Consider the following 19,571-nt stretch of genomic DNA (forward strand, 5'->3'; position numbering starts at 1 on the left):
GCACTCTGAGTCAAACGCTCCAAGGCCTGCTGCAGTTTTCCACCCCACTGGGGGAACCACTGTGTAGCGTAGGCAGAGAAACATGTCAAAGACAGAACTCAGGGAACGCCCACGGGTGTCTTAAATTATTTCTTTCTGACTTATTTAACAACATATTTATAACATTGGTTTGAAATGTATTTCCTGATGTCTGTGTTTGTCAGTGGGACAGTCAATGATGAAGGATGGGACTTTAGGCGTGATTGGAGAGAGGTGTAGCTGAGGTTCTTGGTAGCACTCATAAGTAATCCAGGAGGTTGCCTTGTTGTAGACTCCCATCACCCTGTCCCTTCCCCACTTCCTCCTCCTCGTGTTCCTCTATCTCATTTTCTTGTCTAATGTTGGGGGCAAGGGCCCCAATCAGCGGGTGGTGGAGCTGTGCAGCTGTACACAGTGAATCTCGACACCTGACCAACGGAGTACTGTAGATCCTCCTGCACAGTGAGCGCAGTGCAAGCTGTTACCCAAGGACAATAATGGTGCGCTGTGTAGCGTCCATGTAACTGTGAATTCCCAGCTCCCCACGCCAGGCGGATATGACCCTTGTCACCCAGATAGCTAGCCTTTAATCGGTCAGCTCAAAGAGAGGTGGAGCAGACTGCAACCGAATGAAAGGTCATGGGTGCCGATTGTGGGAATTGACTCCCATGGTACGTTGCCCTAGTTGTGCACATTCTGCACGTTGCAGGAGCCCGTTCCCGTTCTGGTGATGAAAACGGCCAAGTAATTGACAAAGTACTTGGGGGTTTCGTCAACAGACGTACAGAGTAAAGAAGTAGGGAAGTTACGCAAAACCATAATAAGGCATTAGTTAGACTTCACCGTAGAGGGTTGTGGCTGGATCTGGTCACGCCATAGCTGAAAATGTGTTGCTGAAACAGCGCAGCAGGTCAGGCAGCATCCAGGGGACAGGAGAATCGACGTTTCAGGCATAAGCCCTTCTTCAGGGGTCACGTTTCGGGAATAAGCCCTCCAGAGTGTCCTGCAGACCTCACTTTCTCCTCTGGTCACACCATAAGAAAGTTGTGATTGGGCTTTGAGAGGGGGCGCGGGGAAGGTGCTGGGCTGGAATTTAGCTGCATGGGTTAGTTTGGAGAAATTGCAAGAAGTTGTCCGTGCAGTGAAAGAGGTTGACGGGAGACTTGGTAGAAGTGAACAAGTGGACGAAGAAGAGCTTGTCCCATTTGAGCTGACAGTATGTAAACAAGGAGTATGGATTTAAGGTTTGGGCAAGAGCTATAGGACTCTCCCAGCACCTCCCTCCCAGTGGTCTCAAGAGTATACAAGCATCCCCCATAGACAAGTGCCTCTTAATTTTCCAGACCTCAGTTCCCTCACCCTGGTGTCAACGTAAAGTTTATGCTTTAGGGTCCGAGGGTGGGGGTTACGGGTTCAACCTTCTAACACCAAGACAAGAGGTGTTCCCACCCCCCCACTCCCCCGAGCCACAGCTGATGGCGACACCAAGAAGATATGACCGAGAAATGATGATCAAATAATGGCAGACTTTGCAGATTGCAGTAGGAAAGGCACTCGGTCTGGGAGCTCCATCGCTCTTGAGGTCCTGCGTGTGCGTGTGTGTGTGAGCAGGAGATGCTGTAAAACAGTCTTCCAAATGACGTTTAACATGTGAAAGTTACTGTAACCCTGGATGCCAACAAGAACACAATGGCAATAAAGTAGCTGACTAATATTTATTACGTAAGTTTGTGTGTCAGAGATTGATGTTTGAACATCACACGAATATGACAATCCATGTTTTGAAATTACTTTGTGAAAATACAATTATTTTACATTCTCAACCAGACCATTCTTTCATCTGAGCTGCTTCACCTCCTATCTCTTTTGTGGGATGTGGGTGTCACTGGCTGGGCCAGCATTTATTGCCTGTCTCTAGTTGCCCTTGAGGAGGAGGAGGTGGTGATGAGCTGCCTGCTTGAGCAACTACAGTCCATGTGCTGTCCACAATGCCATTAGGGAAGGAATTCCAGGGTTTTCACCCAAGGAAGGAGTAGACGTGCAGGTTGGGAGTCTCTGGGTTTGATATGTTGGAGCCATAGGTCATCCTGCAGCACTAAGTAGTCAGGGGGCTAGGTTTGAAAGGATGCAGCTTAGGGCTAGGGGTTTCAAGATTCAGGGGTGCGACTGTGAGCAGGAGTCCGTGGTCTAGAGACAGAGGCCAAGAGTTGAACAGAAATCTGCGTCTTATAGTTGGTGGGAGGGGTAAGGGACGGAACCTCGTGACTTCATTGGCATGTTTATGCCGTCTAAATTGGAGTTGTGACCCACGTTTTTGGAAGCTGCTGTTGTAAAGAGGCAACTTTTCTCAGAATGCTGAATGTTGTTGCATTTTCATCTTAGAGGGTACAAGGAAATTCAGAGGAAGTGGCCACAAAGGGCTAACCTTCCCTTATTGCTTAGAACTTGTGGGGATTGGAGCAGCCTATCCACCTTAAGGCAAAACCTTCCTATTGACTTCGGACAACTTTTAAACTGGAACCCTGCGACAACAAGAGGATCATGAGTAAATCCAGATCAGTGTCTCTGCCGTTTGTTTTGTGGAGTTTTGCTTTGTGAGCATCCGATTCCTGTTTCAAACCCTGGTAAACAGCTGTGGTGAGGGCATTGTTTTCCTCTGGGTAAATAACAGCTTTCAACGGCACAAATAACAAACCTGCTCTTAGGCAGCACTTTTCGTGACCGTGGGTCAGTCCACAGCGTTTTGCGGGCAGGGCATGGGCCAGTATTTTCAAGGGGGTAACTCTCGGCCGAAAACGTGCATTCGAACAGTGAGCAGATAAATTGCTAAAAGCATCATGTCCTGAGAATTCTGCAGACCCCTCAGGTCCCCCTAGCTGGAGGCAGATCCTTGGCTCATCAGCAAATGGTGCTTCACCCTTTCTTCAGCAGTGTGTTTGCCAATGGTTTGTCTCCCGCTCTGGGGTGAGGAGGCAGGTCACGGAGACAGGTCCCAGGTCTATCCGAGCCAGACTGGGGATTGTTGGTGTAAAACAGAACTGCACGCGAGGCCGCTGAGCTAACCAATCATCCAGGGAGTAGGCGTTTACAACCGAAATGTAAGCTTTTGAGCTGACTACCTAACTGTGCGTCAGTTTTGGGTGACATTGTCACATGATTGTAAATGTGTGCAGTGCAATCTTGCATCTCTGTCTCAGGCACGCACATTCGAGATTTCATCGAAAGCAGTAGCCAACTCCAGAATTTTAGCAAACCTAAATCAGCAGATACGCTTTTCCCAGATTTAAAGTGTCCCTTGTGATGCTTACATTTTTGCGCACAGACTGTATACAAAGTTGGCAGTTTTGTACAGGACAGCTGGCTATATATACAAATATGTACGTATTCTGTGGGTAAATGTACAGTTGTATAGGGAGCGCTCATTAACAGAAAACTCTGTTGATACCAGTAAGGGAGGACTGCAGATGCTGGAGATCAGAGTCGAGAGTGAAGCCTTGCTACGTGGGCACGTAGCTTGGAAAAATGTCCGGATTAAAAGCAGAGTACAGTGGCTGCTGGAAATCTGAAACAAACCCAGTGAATGCTGGAGAAACTCAGCAGCGGTAAGAGAGAGAAACCGAGTTAACGTTTCAAGTTCGCGTGACTCCTCTTCAGTTCTGAAGAAACGTTACCACTGTTCCTCTCTCCATAAATGCTGTCAGACCTGCTGAGTTTCTTTGTGTTTGTTTACTGCTGTGGCTCAGTTGCAAAGTTCAAAGGCAATGGGTTAGATTTTTTTAATATCGTACCAGTCTGGTGCTGAATGCTTCTGAACCCTGAAGCGATTGTTGAATCCCTACAGTGTGGGAGCAGGCTATTTGGTCCTTCGAATCCACGTTGGCCTTCCAAAGGATATCCTACTTGGACCCAACCCCCTATCTTATCCCTGTAACCCTGCGTTCCCCATGGCCAATCCACCTAACCTGCACATCTTTGGACTGTGGGAGGAAACCAGAGCACCCAGAGGAAGTCCTTGCTGGCATGGGGTGAACATGCAAACTCCACACACACTCACCTGAGGCTGAGATTCTGCTGCTGTGAGGCAGCAGCGCTAATCACTGAGCCCCATGTTGAATACCAGTTTAAAAGATGTTGAAATGCCCAGGGTTATTTGCTGCAGAGAGGGCTGGGTGGGGAGAATATTAGAGGAAAGCAATAAATTAAAACCCCCTTTAGCGTGTTTCAGATTGCCACAACCAGGAGAGCAGAGGATATTTCTGCAGGTAGTTCGAGTTTAATTACTTTTTTCCACCGATGGTGGTGGACATGTGACCTATGGGAAGCAAGTTTTAGGAATTGATAGTTTTTTTTTTGTGGGAGTGGTGATGGATGGGTGATACCTTTTTGTTCTGGGTTAACTTGTTTGAAATACCATCCAACATAACTTACTGTCTTAGGATGTCAAAATCCTGGAAGAGGACACTACAGAGATTTATGACGATGGGACCAGGAGTGATAGAACCAGAGTCATACAGCACAGATACAAACATTTTGGTTCAAGCAATCCATGCTGACCGTAATCCCAAACTAAACTACTCCCACCTGCCTGCATTGGGCATATATCCCTCCAAAGATTTCTTATTCATGAACCTATCCAAATGCCTTTTAAATGTTGTAAATGCTTCTGCATCCACTATTTCCTCTGGCAGTTCATTCCACACAGGAATCGCTTTCTGTAAAAAAAAAAAAGTCCCCATTTTTAAAAAAATCTTTTCTCCTCTCATCTTAAAAATATGCTCCCTAATCTTGAAATTCCTAACCGAAGGGAAAACAAATACCTGCCATTCACCTTATCTACGTCCCTCATGGTTTTATAAACCTCTGTAAGGTCACCCCTCGACCTCCTACGCTCCAGTGGAAACAGTCCCAGTCTTTTCAGCCTCTCCTTATAACGTAGACCCTCCATTCCTGGCAGCATCCTGATAAATCTCTCCTGAACCCTCTCCAGTTTAATAACATCCTTCCAATAACAGGGTGACCAGAACTGGACACAGTGCTCCAGAGGAGGCCTTTGACGTGACTGGAGAAACTGGGCTAGTTCTCCTCGGAGCTAAAGAAGGTTTAGCAGAAACTTAATAAAAGCATTCCAAACAAGAGGGAATGTCTCTGGGAAAGATCTGTTGGAGGATAGAGTTTTAAAATAATTATTGAGAGGAGGGAGAATATTTATTTATGCAGGGAGCGATCGGAATCTGGATTGCACGCAAACTGATGTGTTCACAGCTTTTAACAGGAATGAGAAAAGTGGTTGTTGAGAAGGAAATATTTGCCTGACTTTTAAGGCGAAAGCAAGGGGAATGGGATTAATTATGTAGCTCTTTCACAGAGCCAGCTACCCCAGTCTACACTGAACATGTAACGTCCACGAGTAAATAAAGGTTCACCTCAAAAAGCTTGAGGAGCAACTCCAGCCCCTTGATAATTTGAAAGGTTTGAATCCAGTCCTTTAGACCTCTGGTGTGAGAGGCGTACATCATTTTCTTCACCATGACTGGGTTATTCAAATAGCTTCCATGTCACGGACTCCTTGCTATCAAATTATAATATGATAAAATGCACAGTATGAAAAGTAGGGGCAATGGTAGATAGGTATAGAGCCCAAACACAGAGGAGAACGGTTGGCCCGATAAAGGAGTGGAGGGCGACCAGGTTATTTAAAAAGACCCTGAGCTTCCAGTTACCTGCTACTTCAACACCACCCTTGTTCCCTGGCCAACATCTGTCTCTGGCTTGCTGCAGTGCTCCAGCAAAGCTCAGCAGAAGCTGCAAGAACAACATCTCATTTTCTGCTTGAGGACCTTGCAGTCTTCTGGACTTGATATCAAGTTTAATAACTTCAGGAGTTGAGCTTCCCCATGTCTTTTTCCCAACCCCTCTCACACCAGGTCTTTTCTTTAATCACATAGTCTGCCATTACAACACAATCCATTGTTAGCCACTAACAGTCCCCATTAATAGATACTTAGCCTGCTGAGCCTGATCATTATTCACTTCTTTTTAAGATTAAATTAGATCCACTACAGTGTGGAAACAGGCCCTTCGACCCAACAAGTCCACACTGACCCTCCAAAGAGTAACCAACTCAGACTCATTCCCCTACTCTGTACCCCTGACTAATGTACCCAATACTATGGGGCAATTTAGCTTTGCCAATTCACCTGACCAACTTTGGTCTGTCCAACAGTTCTTCTCTTTCTTTGGGCTCCATCCTCACCTATTTGGTCCCTACCCCTCTCCCCCTACCCTATCTTCTGCCTATAAAGTGACATTTTCCTAGCTACCATCAGTTCTAGGGAAGGCTCACTCAACTCGAAAGGTTAGCCCTGATTTCTCTCCACAGATGCTGCCAGACCTGCTGAGCTCCTCCAGCAATTTCTGTTTTTGTTTCTGATTTCCATCATCCGCTGTCCTTTTGGTTTTTAACTGCTTTCGCACTCCTGGTTCTGAAGATGAGTCATAATCGAACTCAAAACGTCGACTGTTTTATTTTTCATCTGTCCGCAAGTGCTACTAGACCCATTGAGTTAGAACCGTTAAACAGTTCTGCAGAACAATGCGTGGGTCTGCTGTATATTTAGTCTTATTCGAACTACAAAAGCCCTCTTGGCCTGCCTTATCAATTTTATCCTCCAGTTGTAACTGGTGACATCGGAATCTCATAATTGAGCAGCAACTACTTTATTTGCATGAATTTGCATGGTCATCAAAGCCCCACCTCTATTTTTCATTGAATTAAACCTGCAAGTATTTACAGAGCAAAGTTAGCATCCAATAGTTTTATATCTGGATTTAAAGAGACATGTTAAATTGAGACGGAGTGGAAATGAAGCTGGTTGGACTGCTTGGAACTGAAAATGTGTTGCCAGAAAAGCGCAGCAGGTCAGGCAGCATCCAAGGAGCAGGAGAATCGTCGATTCTCCTGCTCCTTGGATGCTGCCTGACTTGCGCTTTTCCAGCAACACATTTTCAGCTCTGATCTCCAGCACCTGCAGTCCTCACTTTCTCCCTGAACTGCTTGGAAGACAATAATGCTCACCACTATACCACTGTGCATAAAGCTGCTTCCCAGACCTTGTGGGGCATTTTAGATAGTTACTAGTTAACCTGTTCATAAAATCCCTCCCTACAGTGTTGAAACAGGCTGTCTGGCCCAACCAACCCTCCGAAGAGTAAACCACTGAGATCCATTCCCCTGACTAATGCACCTAGCCTACACATCCCTGAACACTCTGGGCAATTTTAGCATAGCCAATTTATCTAACCTGCGCATCTTTGGACTGTGGGAGGAAATCCACACAGACATTGGGAGAAGGTGCAAACTCCACAGACAGTCGCCCGAATCAGGGCTTGAACCCGGGTCCCTGGTGCTTTGAGACAGCAGTGCTAACCACTGAGCCGCAGTGCCACCCCAGAAATGTTATCACACACCTCTGGAGCAGGTGGGACCTGAACCCAGGTGTTCTGGCTCAAATGGAGGGACACTGCCACTGCATCACAACAACTTCATGTTGGGTGGATAAGTTTACGAAGTGGGAGAGTTTAGGATGTGTCCTTTTGTGAGCCAGTTAGATATCTTCCTAATCGACCTGTTGAGAGGTGGCATTATAAATCTCTGAATCACGCAGGACTTGAACCTGGTTGTTCTTGTCCGACGGGAGAGGGACGACCACTGCACCACCAGAGCCTTTGGGTCCGATTTGGTTTCAACTCACTGTGACCTTATTTTTTGTTGTTAGCTACTAACCAGTAAATCACCTGTGTAGCAACGCAGACCATCTGGAAGAGAAGGAGAGGGGGCTAAATCAAAATGTAATTAGAGGGATAGACAAAGCATTGTATTCCCCTGTGGTACCCACCTCTCTTTAAAGGCGTCAAGAGTGTTAATAGACTCGGTGTGCTTTGTCTTCAAGGACACTTGGGCAGAACCTAGCCAAGGAAGAGGGCTGCACTGTCAGCAGAAATGAACCTTTTTGTTTCTTTTTCCTATTTTCTGTTTTCTTTTTTTCCTAAATTGTATTTTCTTTTTTCTACTTTTTTTTCTGTATTTTCTATTTTCTTTTTTCTTTTTCCTTTTTTCTTGTATATAAATATATATATCCAGAAGTGTTCTTACACGCAACTGAATGTTTTTATTTTCCCTCATCACCAATTCATTATGACTTTTGTTTTACCATTAACCACCACCAGTAAATCACCCATTGGATATTTATGTAGGGCCCTTTATGTAAAGTAGCAGAAGTGAGGGAGGGATAGGGAGAGCAGGAAGAGGTGAAATCGAAATGGAGTCGGATGGGGAAATAAAGCACTATATCCACTATAATGCCCACCTCTTTATAAAGGAGGGGGTCTGCTGTATCCTTTTTTTAATCCTTTGACATATGGAAGTGTTATCACCCACAACCGAATGACTTGCCACCACCAAATCACCATGATTTATCTATTAACTACGAAGCACCGCCACTATTCACCCGTGTAGCCAATTGAATATTTACAAGTACGGCAGATTGTGGGCAATATGAACCATGAAAAGGGGAGGGGAAGGAGGGAGAGCGGGAAAGGGCTAAACCAAAATGGAGGAGGGACATAAAGCTGTGTATCCCCCACATTGCCCCCTCTCTGTCAAGGCATCAGGAGCATTGATGGAAACTGTGTGCTCCCTCTCCAACAACACCTCTCTGCTTTATCTTTTTTTCCCTCTTTATACCCAGAAGTGCCATCGCTGAGTGACTTTCCCACCACCATGACACTCCTTTATGCATTCTTTTTGCTTTTAACTTTGCAATAAAACATCTGTGTAGCCGATTAAATATTTACAAGCAAGCCACCAAAAGCCTGTGGTGGGGGGGGAGGAGAGGGAAGGGATTAAATTAAAATGGAGTTGGAGGGAGAAATAAGGCACTGTATCCCCAGCAATGCCCACTTCTGTCTGTCTGTCTGTCTGTCTGTCTCTCTCTCTCTCTCTCTCTCTCTGAAGACATTGAGAGCATTGATGGACATGGCGTGCTCTCTCTCCAAGGTCACCCGGGCACGAATGAAGCACCTGTTTCTTATTTTGTTTCTAACCAACCTGTTCAGCGATATCAGTACACACCTCTGGAGCAGGTGGGACTTGAATCCAGGGCTCCTGACTCAGAGGTAGGGATGCTACCCATGATTCGCTTTATCAAGGGCTCAGATGGTGAGTTACAGTTGGTCTAGCCATTGCCTGTTACTAGGGGAACCCATTGTCAACAAGCTCCACAGGGAGATTAATTAGTTATTCCCCATGGGCCCTACAGGATTATCTCACTTTGGGTTGTTTTCCTCAGAGCAGACAAGGCTGAAGGGGAAACCTGACCGAGGTGTGCAAAGTTAGAAGGGGCAAAGACAAGGTAAAAAAGGAAGAAACCTTTTTCCTTAGTGGAGAGGCGAGTTAATCAGGGGATGTCAATTTAAGGTGAAGGGCAGAAGGTTGAAAGATTATTTGAGGAAACGATTTTTCACCCAGAGGGTGGGAATATCTGGAACTCATTTTCTGAAAGATTTGATAAGATTCCCTACAGTGTGGAAATAGGCCCTTCAGCCCAAAAAGTCCTCCACTGACCCTCCGAAGAGTAACCCACCCATACTCATTTCCCTATACTTCCCCCTGACTAATGCTATGGGCAATTTAGCAAGGCCAATTCACCTAACCTGCACATCTTTTGGAATGTGGGAGAAAACTAGAGCACCCGCAGGAAACTCACGCAGACAGGGAGGATGTGCAAACTCCACACAGACAGTTACCCGAAGCCTGAATCAAACCCAGGTCCCTGGTGCTATGAGGCAACAGTGCTAACCACTGAGTCACCGTGCTGCCCCAGAGGGTAGTGGAGGCAGGAGCAATCGCAAAATTTAAGTAGTACTTACATGAACATTTAAAACATCATTGCAAACAATTAGAATTAGCTTTATTGTCACATGTACTCAGATGAGTGCATTGCAAACTTTACAAGTCGCCATTTTTGGCACCATCTTGGGTACAAGGTACCTAGGTGCAGGTTCTGTTATTGTCCTGGGCACATGGGTTCAACTCCCGTCATGATAGTTGGTGAGACTTAAAGTTAGTGAATTAATAACACTGGAATTGAACGATATTTTATCATAGACTGTCCCCATTAATGAATAGCTACTGGTCTTGGCGACTGCAGATGCAATGACCCTTGGATGGCCGAGCAAGTCACACAGTTCAAGGTCAGTTGCCCACATCCCATTAAAGAAGGAAGGAGGATAATGTTTTCAAGCCAAATGGCATTTGCTTATTGATTCCATATTTTGGGGTGATACATTGGCTCAGTGGTTAGCACTGCTGCCTCACAGCGGGGTCGATTCCTGCCTCGGCTGACTGTCTGTGTGGAGTTTCCATAGTATTCCCTTATCTCTGTGGGTTTCCTCTGGGTGCTCCGGTTTCCTCCACAATCCAAAGATGTGTAGGTTAGGGTGGACTGGCCAGGGGTAATTACCCATAGTGCCCAGGGATGTACTGGTTAGGGTGGATTGGCCAGGGGAAATTACCCATAGAGCCCAGGGATGTGCAGGTTAGGGTGGATTGGCTGTGCTAAATTACCCATCGTGCCCAGGGATGTGCAGGTTAGGGTGGATTGGCCATGCTAAATTACCCATAGTGCCCAGGGATATGCAGGTTGGGGTCGATTGGCCGTGCTAAATTACCCATAGTGCCCAGGGATATGCAGGTTGGGGTGGATTGGCCGTGCTAAATTACCCATATGTTCAGGGATGTGCAGGTTAGGGTGGATTGGTTGTGCTAAATTGCCCCATAGTGTTCAGGGTTTTGTAGGTTAGGGTGGATTGGCCGTGCTAAATTGTCCCATAGTTCCCAGGGATGTGCAGGTTAGGGTGGATTGGCCATGCTAAATTGCCCCATAGTGTTCAGGGATGTGTAGGTTAGGTGCATTCGTCAGGGGTAAATACAGGGTAGGGGAATGGGTCTCGTTGAGTTACTCTTTGGAGTGTTGGTGTGGACTTTTTGCGCTGAAGGCTGGATGCCACACTTTTATGATTCTATTCTATGCTTCTGTTTGTCCTCGCAAAGGCACTTCCTCACACCTTTGTATTCACTACCTACTAGGTAAGACAATTAACCCACTCTGTACAGCAACTTCCCACTCCCAGTGTGCACCATGTCAGCCTCCAGTTTCTCATATTGCCCACCTGTCATGCTGACCTTCGTATTTTCCCTCCAAACCCCATGTCCCCAGGAAACTCTCAGCCAAGAGGTGGAGAAGCCCTTGTCTGGGACCCTTGTTCCTTGTGACTAATACTTCCATCTATATGTACACATGTCCGTGTATAGAGTGAGAAGGAACTCAGGCTCCTACAACCCCCTCAGATCTCTGTGCTCATCTAGCCTCTCGTTGCCAATTTTTAATCATTTCACCGTTGGTGGTTATGCTTTCAGCTGCTTGGACACCAAAGCTCTGGTGCTCTCACATTGGAGGCTCAGGGGCTCAGTGGTTAGCACTGCTGTCTCACGGCGCCAGGGACCCGGGTTCAGTTCCAGCCTCAAGGAACTGTCTGTATTGTGTTTGCACGTTCTCCTCGTGTCTGTGTGGGGTTTCCACCCACAGTCCAAAGATGTGTGCAGATTAGGTGGATTGGCTACATTCTAGTGTCCAGGGATGTGTATGTTAGTAGATTAGCCTTGGGGAAAAGTGGAAGGAGGGGGAGTGATGGGTCTGGGTTGGATGCTGTTCAGAGACTTGATGGGCCAAATGGCCTGCTTCCCCTCTGTAGGGATTCTAAGCCCTCAGCCATTCTCTTTACTCCTTTAAAGCACTCATTTAACCTCGCAGCTGCGTGAAGTTGGTCACCCATCCTAATATCTCCTAAAATGCTCCTGCAAAACTACTGTTGCAAAGATAAAGGTGCTATATAAATGCATGTTCTGGATTGTGATGCTACCCAGCAGGCCAAGTCAGATCAATACAGTGGTTCCACTCTCCATGAAATGTGAAGGGTGATTCAGAAGGGTGTAGTCGCAAAATCCTAATCAGTAAGGAGTCAGTAAGTTTCAAAAGAGTGAACTGTTTCCCCAACCCTCCAGGGGAGCCATTGACAAGCCTTAAAATACTCTCCCGTGTTGAATTTGCAGCTTGCCTCGTGTTGGGGTTGGCCAGTTTTCAGCTCTTCTCTTTCTGCCAACAGAAACGGAAAACCACAACGATATCGGTCGAGGTGAAGAAATCTCAGCATAAGTACATCATAGGCCCGAAAGGTAACACCCTGCAGGAAATACTGGACATGACCGGGGTATCCGTGGAAATGCCGTCACTGGAGAGTAGTTCTGAGACCATCATTCTCCGGGGAGAGCCTGACAAACTTGGCCCAGCTCTAACTCAGGTCTATGCCAAGGTAAACCTTCTGATCCCTGACGATGTGCTGTGATAATACTGTGGCTTGAAGAGATGTATTTTGTCCTGATTTCTTCTTGAAGGTTGTTTGAGATAGAGGTAGCAAGCAGTCTGCTTCAAAGCCCACAAAGCAAACAGCTTGGGATCTAAAACAAAAGTTGGAATAATAGAAGCAGCCTGACTGGGTGGGATCAAGCTCTCGCAGAACCAGAAGTTTTAGTTTCAGTTTTTTAGTAGCAGTTGCTGGGGTCTTGAAACTGGGTTTGGAAGCTGCAGTACATCTCGCTCTCTCTCGCTCTCTCTCTCTCTTGAGTTTTCTCGTGATGTTTTTCCTTTTGCTTTGGAGAATTGCCTGTAAGACCATCTATTTTACTGAATTTGTCTTTGCCAAGGATGTGTTTATGGGATGTTATGATACTGGGACAGTTGCTGTTTAGTAGTTAAATAATCAATTATTCTATTAAGTTTTCCAGTAGAGTTATGTTATTCCAATGTCTTCTTTCTACAGTGTATGAATAAGGTGTGCTTCGCTTCAAGACTGGTAGTTTGACCAATCGAATTGTATCTGGAATGCAATGCCTGGCACTTGCCTTTAAAATAAGGAAAAGTTAGGGTATAGGCTATCTTCTTAATATATTTTGAGTGGTTTGGTCTGGGCCATAACAATGTAGAAACCCACTTTAACATCAGGTGGTAAAAAATATCCCTTTGCCACCAAGCCTCTAGATAATCGTTTGTTATATGCTTTCCAAAAGTACAGTAAGAACGGAGTATTGCTACAGGGCTTTGGTGACACCACACCTGGACTATGGTGCATGGCTTTAGTTCTAATACTTAAGAAAGGATATATACTTGGCTTGAAAGTGTTAAAGCAAAGGTTGTTCTTTTGGCTGAGGGGGCTGTTCTGTAAAGAATCAAAACATCCCTATAGTGTGGATGCAGGCCATTTGGTCCACTCTGGACCTCCAAAGAGCATCTCACCCACATCCCTGTACTTCCCATGGCTAACCCACCCCCCTTGCACATCCTTGGGCATTTTAGCTTGGCCAATCCACCCTAACCTGCACACCATGGGAAGAAACCGGAGCACCCGGAGGAAACCCACGCTGACATGGGGGAGAATGAGCAAACTCCACAAAGACAGTTGCCCGAGGATGGAATCGAACCCGGGTCCCTGGCGCTGTGAGGCAGCAGTGCTAACCACTGAGCCACGGAGCTGCTCTCTCAAAGCTCAGTATTTTGGATTGGTGTTCTTTGCAGCTTTGAAGAATGGAAGGTGATCTCATTAAAACGTGCAAGATGCTGGAGAAGCTTGATTGAGTGGACACTGAGAGTTTGAATCTGCTGCTTGGGGCATCCATATCACAGGGCCACGCTTTCAGCAGAATCATTTAGGACTGAGTTGACTGAGTTAATTTCTTTTGAGTTCTTAGTCCCAGAGAGTTGTGGATGCTCCCTCCCTGAGTATATTCAAGGCCAGGGTTGATAGACCTTTGAGGGATTCAAGAGAGTGGGCAAGAAGGTGAGGTTGGGGCAGAAGGTCAGCTGTGATTGTGTTGAATGGCAGAGCTGGCTCGAGGGGGCGAGTGGCCTATTCCTGCTCCTGTTTCTCCCGGTCAGCTCTCAGGAATCTGCCAGTGCCACCCCCTGCCCATGTACAGTGGCAGTAATTTTGGAATGGCTTCCCCTTCCTGAACTGGAGAAACAGGGAAACAGAAATCAAAGCATCAACACTGAGGTGAACTGTATTGAGCCCTTTCCTCACCAGTGGTTTGATGCTGCACTTTGAGTTCCATTTGTTGGTCACGGTCTATTGCCTTGATTTTACCTACAATCTTGATGCTCTGTGCCATTGACATTCCAGTTCCTTAGTATTCTGCTTTCCTTGGTGCTATTTTGGTCACTTGGCATACTCCCTTGGTCATGCATCAATATTTGATACCATGTTGTCACCCGTATTCTAGTAGCATTTCATGTAACGATATGTTCATATGTAACCAACTCTAATAATATGAATCTCGAAGTCCTCAACAGAGTTTGCAAACCCCTTTATTGCATTTCCTCCTATTGCATTACCGATGTTTGAAAATTAGTGTCCTAATTTATCTTGCCATCCTTTTCTTGTCCCACTCCTCCTGTGCGGTGTCCAGTGGTGGCACTGTCATCTAGGGCTGACTCATGTACCAACAGATTCAAGGACAGTTTCTTCCCCGCTGTTATTAGACTTCTGAATGGACCTCTCACATTTTAAATTTAATGTTGATCTCGCTCTTTGTACATGTTCTCTGCAGCCGTAACATTGAATTCCTCGCTCTGTTCTGTTACCACAAAGCACCTTGTACAGCATGCTCTGCCCGTATTGCACGTCAAACAGCACTTTTCACTGTACCTAGGTACAATGGACAACAAATAAATCAAATCAGTTTGGCCCTTTTCTCCACATTAGCCAGAGCCTTTTATTGACCTGTTTGTGTTCTCTAACTCCAAGGCAAAGAGTGTGATGGTGGCTGAAGTAACCGCGCCGGCCTGGTTACATCGCTTTATCATTGGCAAGAAGGGACAAAACATTGGCCGTATAACCCAGCAACTGCCCAAGGTAAGCACTGGGTCATTACAGGGCTCGATCTCCTCAAGAAACTTAGACTTATATCGTGTCTTCAACATAGTCCCTGCGCTCTTCTTAGTGAATAATATTTTGACCGGAGCCACAGGGCGGCAGTATTCGATCTTGGGGTAGAGTTTTAGGAGAATTGTAAAGAAAGAGAGAGACCGAGAAGGTCAGGAAGGAAATTCCCAGAGCTTTACAACCCGTTGCAGCTAATGGCATATGGCCACCAACTGCGAGGCAAAGGACATCAGGAAGCTGCTCAAGGGACTAGAATTGGAGAAGTGAGAGGTCTGGGAGGTTTCTAGAAGTAGGGGAGACACCACGGACAGTGGAAACTTTCATTTCAGTGTTCACATAACCAGGAGATGGAGTGGGTCAGGGCGAGGGGTTTCTGAGAGTTTCAACAGGAGCATCTGAGATTTGGTTGAGTTTCAAAGGGATGATAGTTGGGAGACTGGGGAGGCAAACAGTCTTGTGAGAGTCCCAGCAGGGAGTAAGCTGAGGTAGTACAGACCTGGAAGACAGCCAGGAGAATGACGGGGCAGGACAATGTCCCTGAAAGGAAGCTAATTTTCCTGCACTTACATTGCTCTGGTTATCCAACATAGCCAAGCACAAAACCTTGAATCGAAAGCGGGGGCGTGAGAATGTATGGTGTCATCGTATGATATAGTTGGCAAAAGTAACGTATATCTCTGGGTTATATGACCCGTCTGGTGTAGGTTCACATTGAGTTCACTGATGGTGATGAGAAGATCACATTGGAGGGTCCAACAGAGGAAGTGGAGATTGCTCAAACCCAGATCCAAGACATCATCAATGACCTGGTCAGTATGTCATAGTCATCCAGCACGGAAACAGACCCTTCAGCCCAACCAGTCCATGCTGACCATGTTCCCAAACGAAACTAGTCCCACCTGCCTGCTCCTGGCGCATATCCCTCCAAAGCTTTCCTATTCATGTACTTCTCAAAAGTCTTTTTTAAACGTTGTAACTGTACCCACATCCACCACTTCCTCAGGAAGTTCATTCCACACACGACCTGCCTCTGTGTAAAAAAAAACCTGCCCCCTCATGTCTTTTTTAAATCTCTCTCCTCTCACCTTAAAAATATGCCCCCTAATCTTGAAATCTGCCACCCTAGGGAAGAGATACCTGCCTTCTACCTTACCTACACCCCCCCCGCCATGATTTTATAGACCTCTATAAGGTCACCCCTCAACCTCCTACGCTCCAGTGGAAAACGTCCTGGGCTATCCAGCCTCTCCTTCTAACACGCACCTTCCATTCCCGGCAACATCCTGGTAAACCTCTTGTAAATGTCTTCCTATTCCGTGCAAAATTGCACTGCCATTTCCCTCCACCCTTCGGCAGTTCACTGTCCAGCTCTTTCCTCTCAAAGCCCGAGCTGCGGGGTCGTCAAAGTGAAGAGCCCGTTCCTCTCCCATTCCTTTTAACCCTGACATCGTTGCACCGCGGTTTCTCTTCACCTCCCTGAAGCTGAGCCACGTACATCATGGAGCTGTCACTGGGTAATGAAGCTTTGCAGCTGGTGAGTGACCTCGCTTATTTTTTATGTCTCTCTTACAGCTGACGCGCATGGACTACACAGAGATCACGGTCGAGCAGAAATACCACCGTCATCTAATAGGAAAGAATGGAGCGAATAGTGAGTTTCTGTCAGGATTCCTCTGGAATCTAACCAACATCACATAAAGAGGCTTCTCAACCCCTTGGGATTCCTGAAAGAGCTGTATTCTGCTTTATCCTGTTTCCCTTCACCTGCTTATGTTCAACCTTTTCAAATATTTATCCACTTTCCTTTAAAAACATTCTGCTCTCCGGTAGGACATTTCCCTTAACCAGTGGCAATCACAGAATCCCTACAGTGTGGAAGCAGGCCATTCAGCCCATCGAGTCCACACCGACTCTCTGAAGAGCATCCCAGCCAGACCCACCGTCCTGTCCTATTCCTGTACCCCTGCACTTCCCATGGCTAATCCACCACACCCACCCAGACCCACCGTCCTGTCCTATCCCTGTACCCCTGCACTTCCCATGGCTAATCCACCACACCCACCCAGACCCACCATCCTGTCCTATCCCTGTATCCCTGCACTTCCCATGGCTAATCCACCACACCTGCATATCCCTGGACACTATGGGGCAATTTAGCATAGCCAATCCACCCTAACCTCTACATCTCTACATCTTTTGGCTGTGGGAGGAAACTGGTGCACCCGCAGGAAACCACACAGACATGGTAAGAATGTGCAAGCTCCACGCAGACAGTCGTTGGAGGGTGGAGTCGAATCCAGCTCCCTGGTGCTATGTGGCACTAATTAATGTCTTTTTGACTCCCTACTCATTTACCCATGGAAATTGGTTCATGCTATCTTAATTAACATTAGTTAAAGCATCTTAAATATAAACATCTATAAGAGATCTCCACTTATGACCATGTTGTACAGCAAAGGGCTTCCACCACGCTGTCACATAATTTGGGACAGCACGGTGGCTCAGTTGTTAGCACTGCTGTCCCATAGCGCCAGGGACATGGGTTCGATTCCATCCTTGGGCACCTGTCTGTGTGGCATTTACACATTCTCCTCTGTGTCTGCATGGGTGTCCTCTTGAGTCCTCTGGTTTTCTCCCACAGTCCAAAGATGTGCAGGGTGGGGTGGATTGGCCGTGCTAAATTGCGTCATAATGCCCAGGAATGTGCAGGCTAGATGGAATTGCCATGGGAAATGCAAGGTTACAGGATGGGGTGGGTCTGGGTGGCATGCTCGTTGGTGTGGACTGGATGAGATGAATGGCCTTCTTCCACACTGTAGTGTTACGACACAGGGTAAACCCTCCTGCTTAATGTAAAACCAGCAACACTGAAAAGATTTATCCCATGCAGTAATCTGTAAAAATTCGAGTGGCCAAGAACTATTTAAAAGTAAAAACAAACAACTTTATTTCTTAAAGTATAACAGAGAATAATTAACTAACAACAATTTACCATTCCTTACCCTAACCTATCTGTTACCTTCCCTTCTATAATACTAGTCTGATAAAACTCTTAATTGAGAAGTATAAAACCTCCCTTCTTATCTCAAAACCAGGCAGCTATCGTTCTCCTATTCGGATCTTCCAGTGTCTTTTTTTTTAGGAATTTCTGCATCACAGGTTACTGATCGAAAAGATACCTTTTTAAGAGAGTTGTTTTCAGACAGTCTTGTTTACATGCTGTGCTTGTCAGTTCTCCTCTCAACTGTTCAGTTTTCCCTGGTCTAATACCCCCAAAGCATCGGATTGTGTCATTGGCTTTAAGATTGTCAAATGCTCAATTCAAACTGGATTGGAATTTGATATTTTTCGGGGTATAATTTAAATTGATTGGCCGAATTCACATTTGTTTTTTGTCTCCAGGCAACGAGCTAATCGAGTTGTTCAACCAAGTGTTACATTGTTACTTTATTGAGAAAGCTTGGTGCTATGTCCGTTAGTTCTGCTGCTTTTAACTCTCTTAAAGTATACCCACATCTTCGTAGGCACTCTGTGATCAAAGCTATGGCATCACTTGTGGGTCTAATCCCTACCCTCTCCATGGCCTTGACATCCCTCCTTATGTTAATCTATTGAGTAGTTGAGGTTCAGAAGGGCTGTTCGTTGATTTGATTAATTGTCTGGAATCCTCCATGACCAGTGGAGATCACCAGGGTCAGAGTGCATTTTAGTTCCCCGTTCCAATATTGTGGCTCGGTGGGTTAACCATGATAAATTGTTCCATAGCATTCAGGGATGTAGAACATAGAACAATACAGCACAGAACAGGCCCTTCGGCCCACGATGTTGTGCCGTACATTTGTCCTAGCTTAAGCACCTATCCATGTACCTATCCAATTGCCGCTTAAAGGTCACCAATGATTCTGACTCTGCCACTCCCACAGGCAGCGCATTCCATGCCCCCACCACTCCCTGGGTAAAGAACCTACCCCTGACATCCCCCCATATCTTCCACCCTTCACCTTAAATTTATGTCCCCTTCTAACACTCTGTTGTACCTGGGGAAAAAGTCTCTGACTATCTACCCTATCTATTCCCCTGATCATCTTATAAACCTCTATCAAGTCACCCCTCATCCTTTGCCGTTCTAATGAGAAAAGGTCTCGCACTCTCAGCCTATCCTCGTACGACCTGTTCTCCATTCCAGATAACATCCTGATAAATCTTCTCTGCACCCTCTCCAAAGCTTCCACATCTTTCCTAAAGTGAGGCGACCAGAACTGCACACAGTGGCCTTACCAAGGTCCTATACAGCTGCAACATCACCTCACGACTCTTGAATTCAATCCCTCTGCTAATGAACGCTAATACACCATAGGCCTTCTTACAAGCTCTATCCACCTGAGTGGCAACTTTCAAAGGTCTATGAACACAGACCCCAAGATCCCTCTGCTCCTCCACCTACTAAGAACCCTACTGTTAACCCTGTATTCCGCATTCTTATTTCTCCTTCCAAAATG

The 19,571-nt window shown here is 46.2% G+C and overlaps 1 protein-coding gene across 1 annotated transcript in view; it reads left to right on the plus strand.

Annotated features, from left to right (window-relative positions):
• LOC122544392 (vigilin-like) overlaps positions 1–19,571 on the plus strand; it is a 46,900-nt gene that overhangs the window by 11,201 nt on the left and 16,128 nt on the right. Inside the window, exons 5-8 of the mRNA XM_043683638.1 lie at positions 12,052–12,447; positions 14,935–15,042; positions 15,777–15,881; positions 16,645–16,723. Coding sequence (XP_043539573.1) covers positions 12,052–12,447; positions 14,935–15,042; positions 15,777–15,881; positions 16,645–16,723 — 688 coding nt within the window. The remainder of the gene's footprint in view (positions 1–12,051; positions 12,448–14,934; positions 15,043–15,776; positions 15,882–16,644; positions 16,724–19,571) is intronic.

The sequence above is a fragment of the Chiloscyllium plagiosum genome, chromosome 48 (genome assembly GCF_004010195.1).
Source record: "Chiloscyllium plagiosum isolate BGI_BamShark_2017 chromosome 48, ASM401019v2, whole genome shotgun sequence".
Classification (NCBI taxonomy): domain Eukaryota; kingdom Metazoa; phylum Chordata; class Chondrichthyes; order Orectolobiformes; family Hemiscylliidae; genus Chiloscyllium; species Chiloscyllium plagiosum.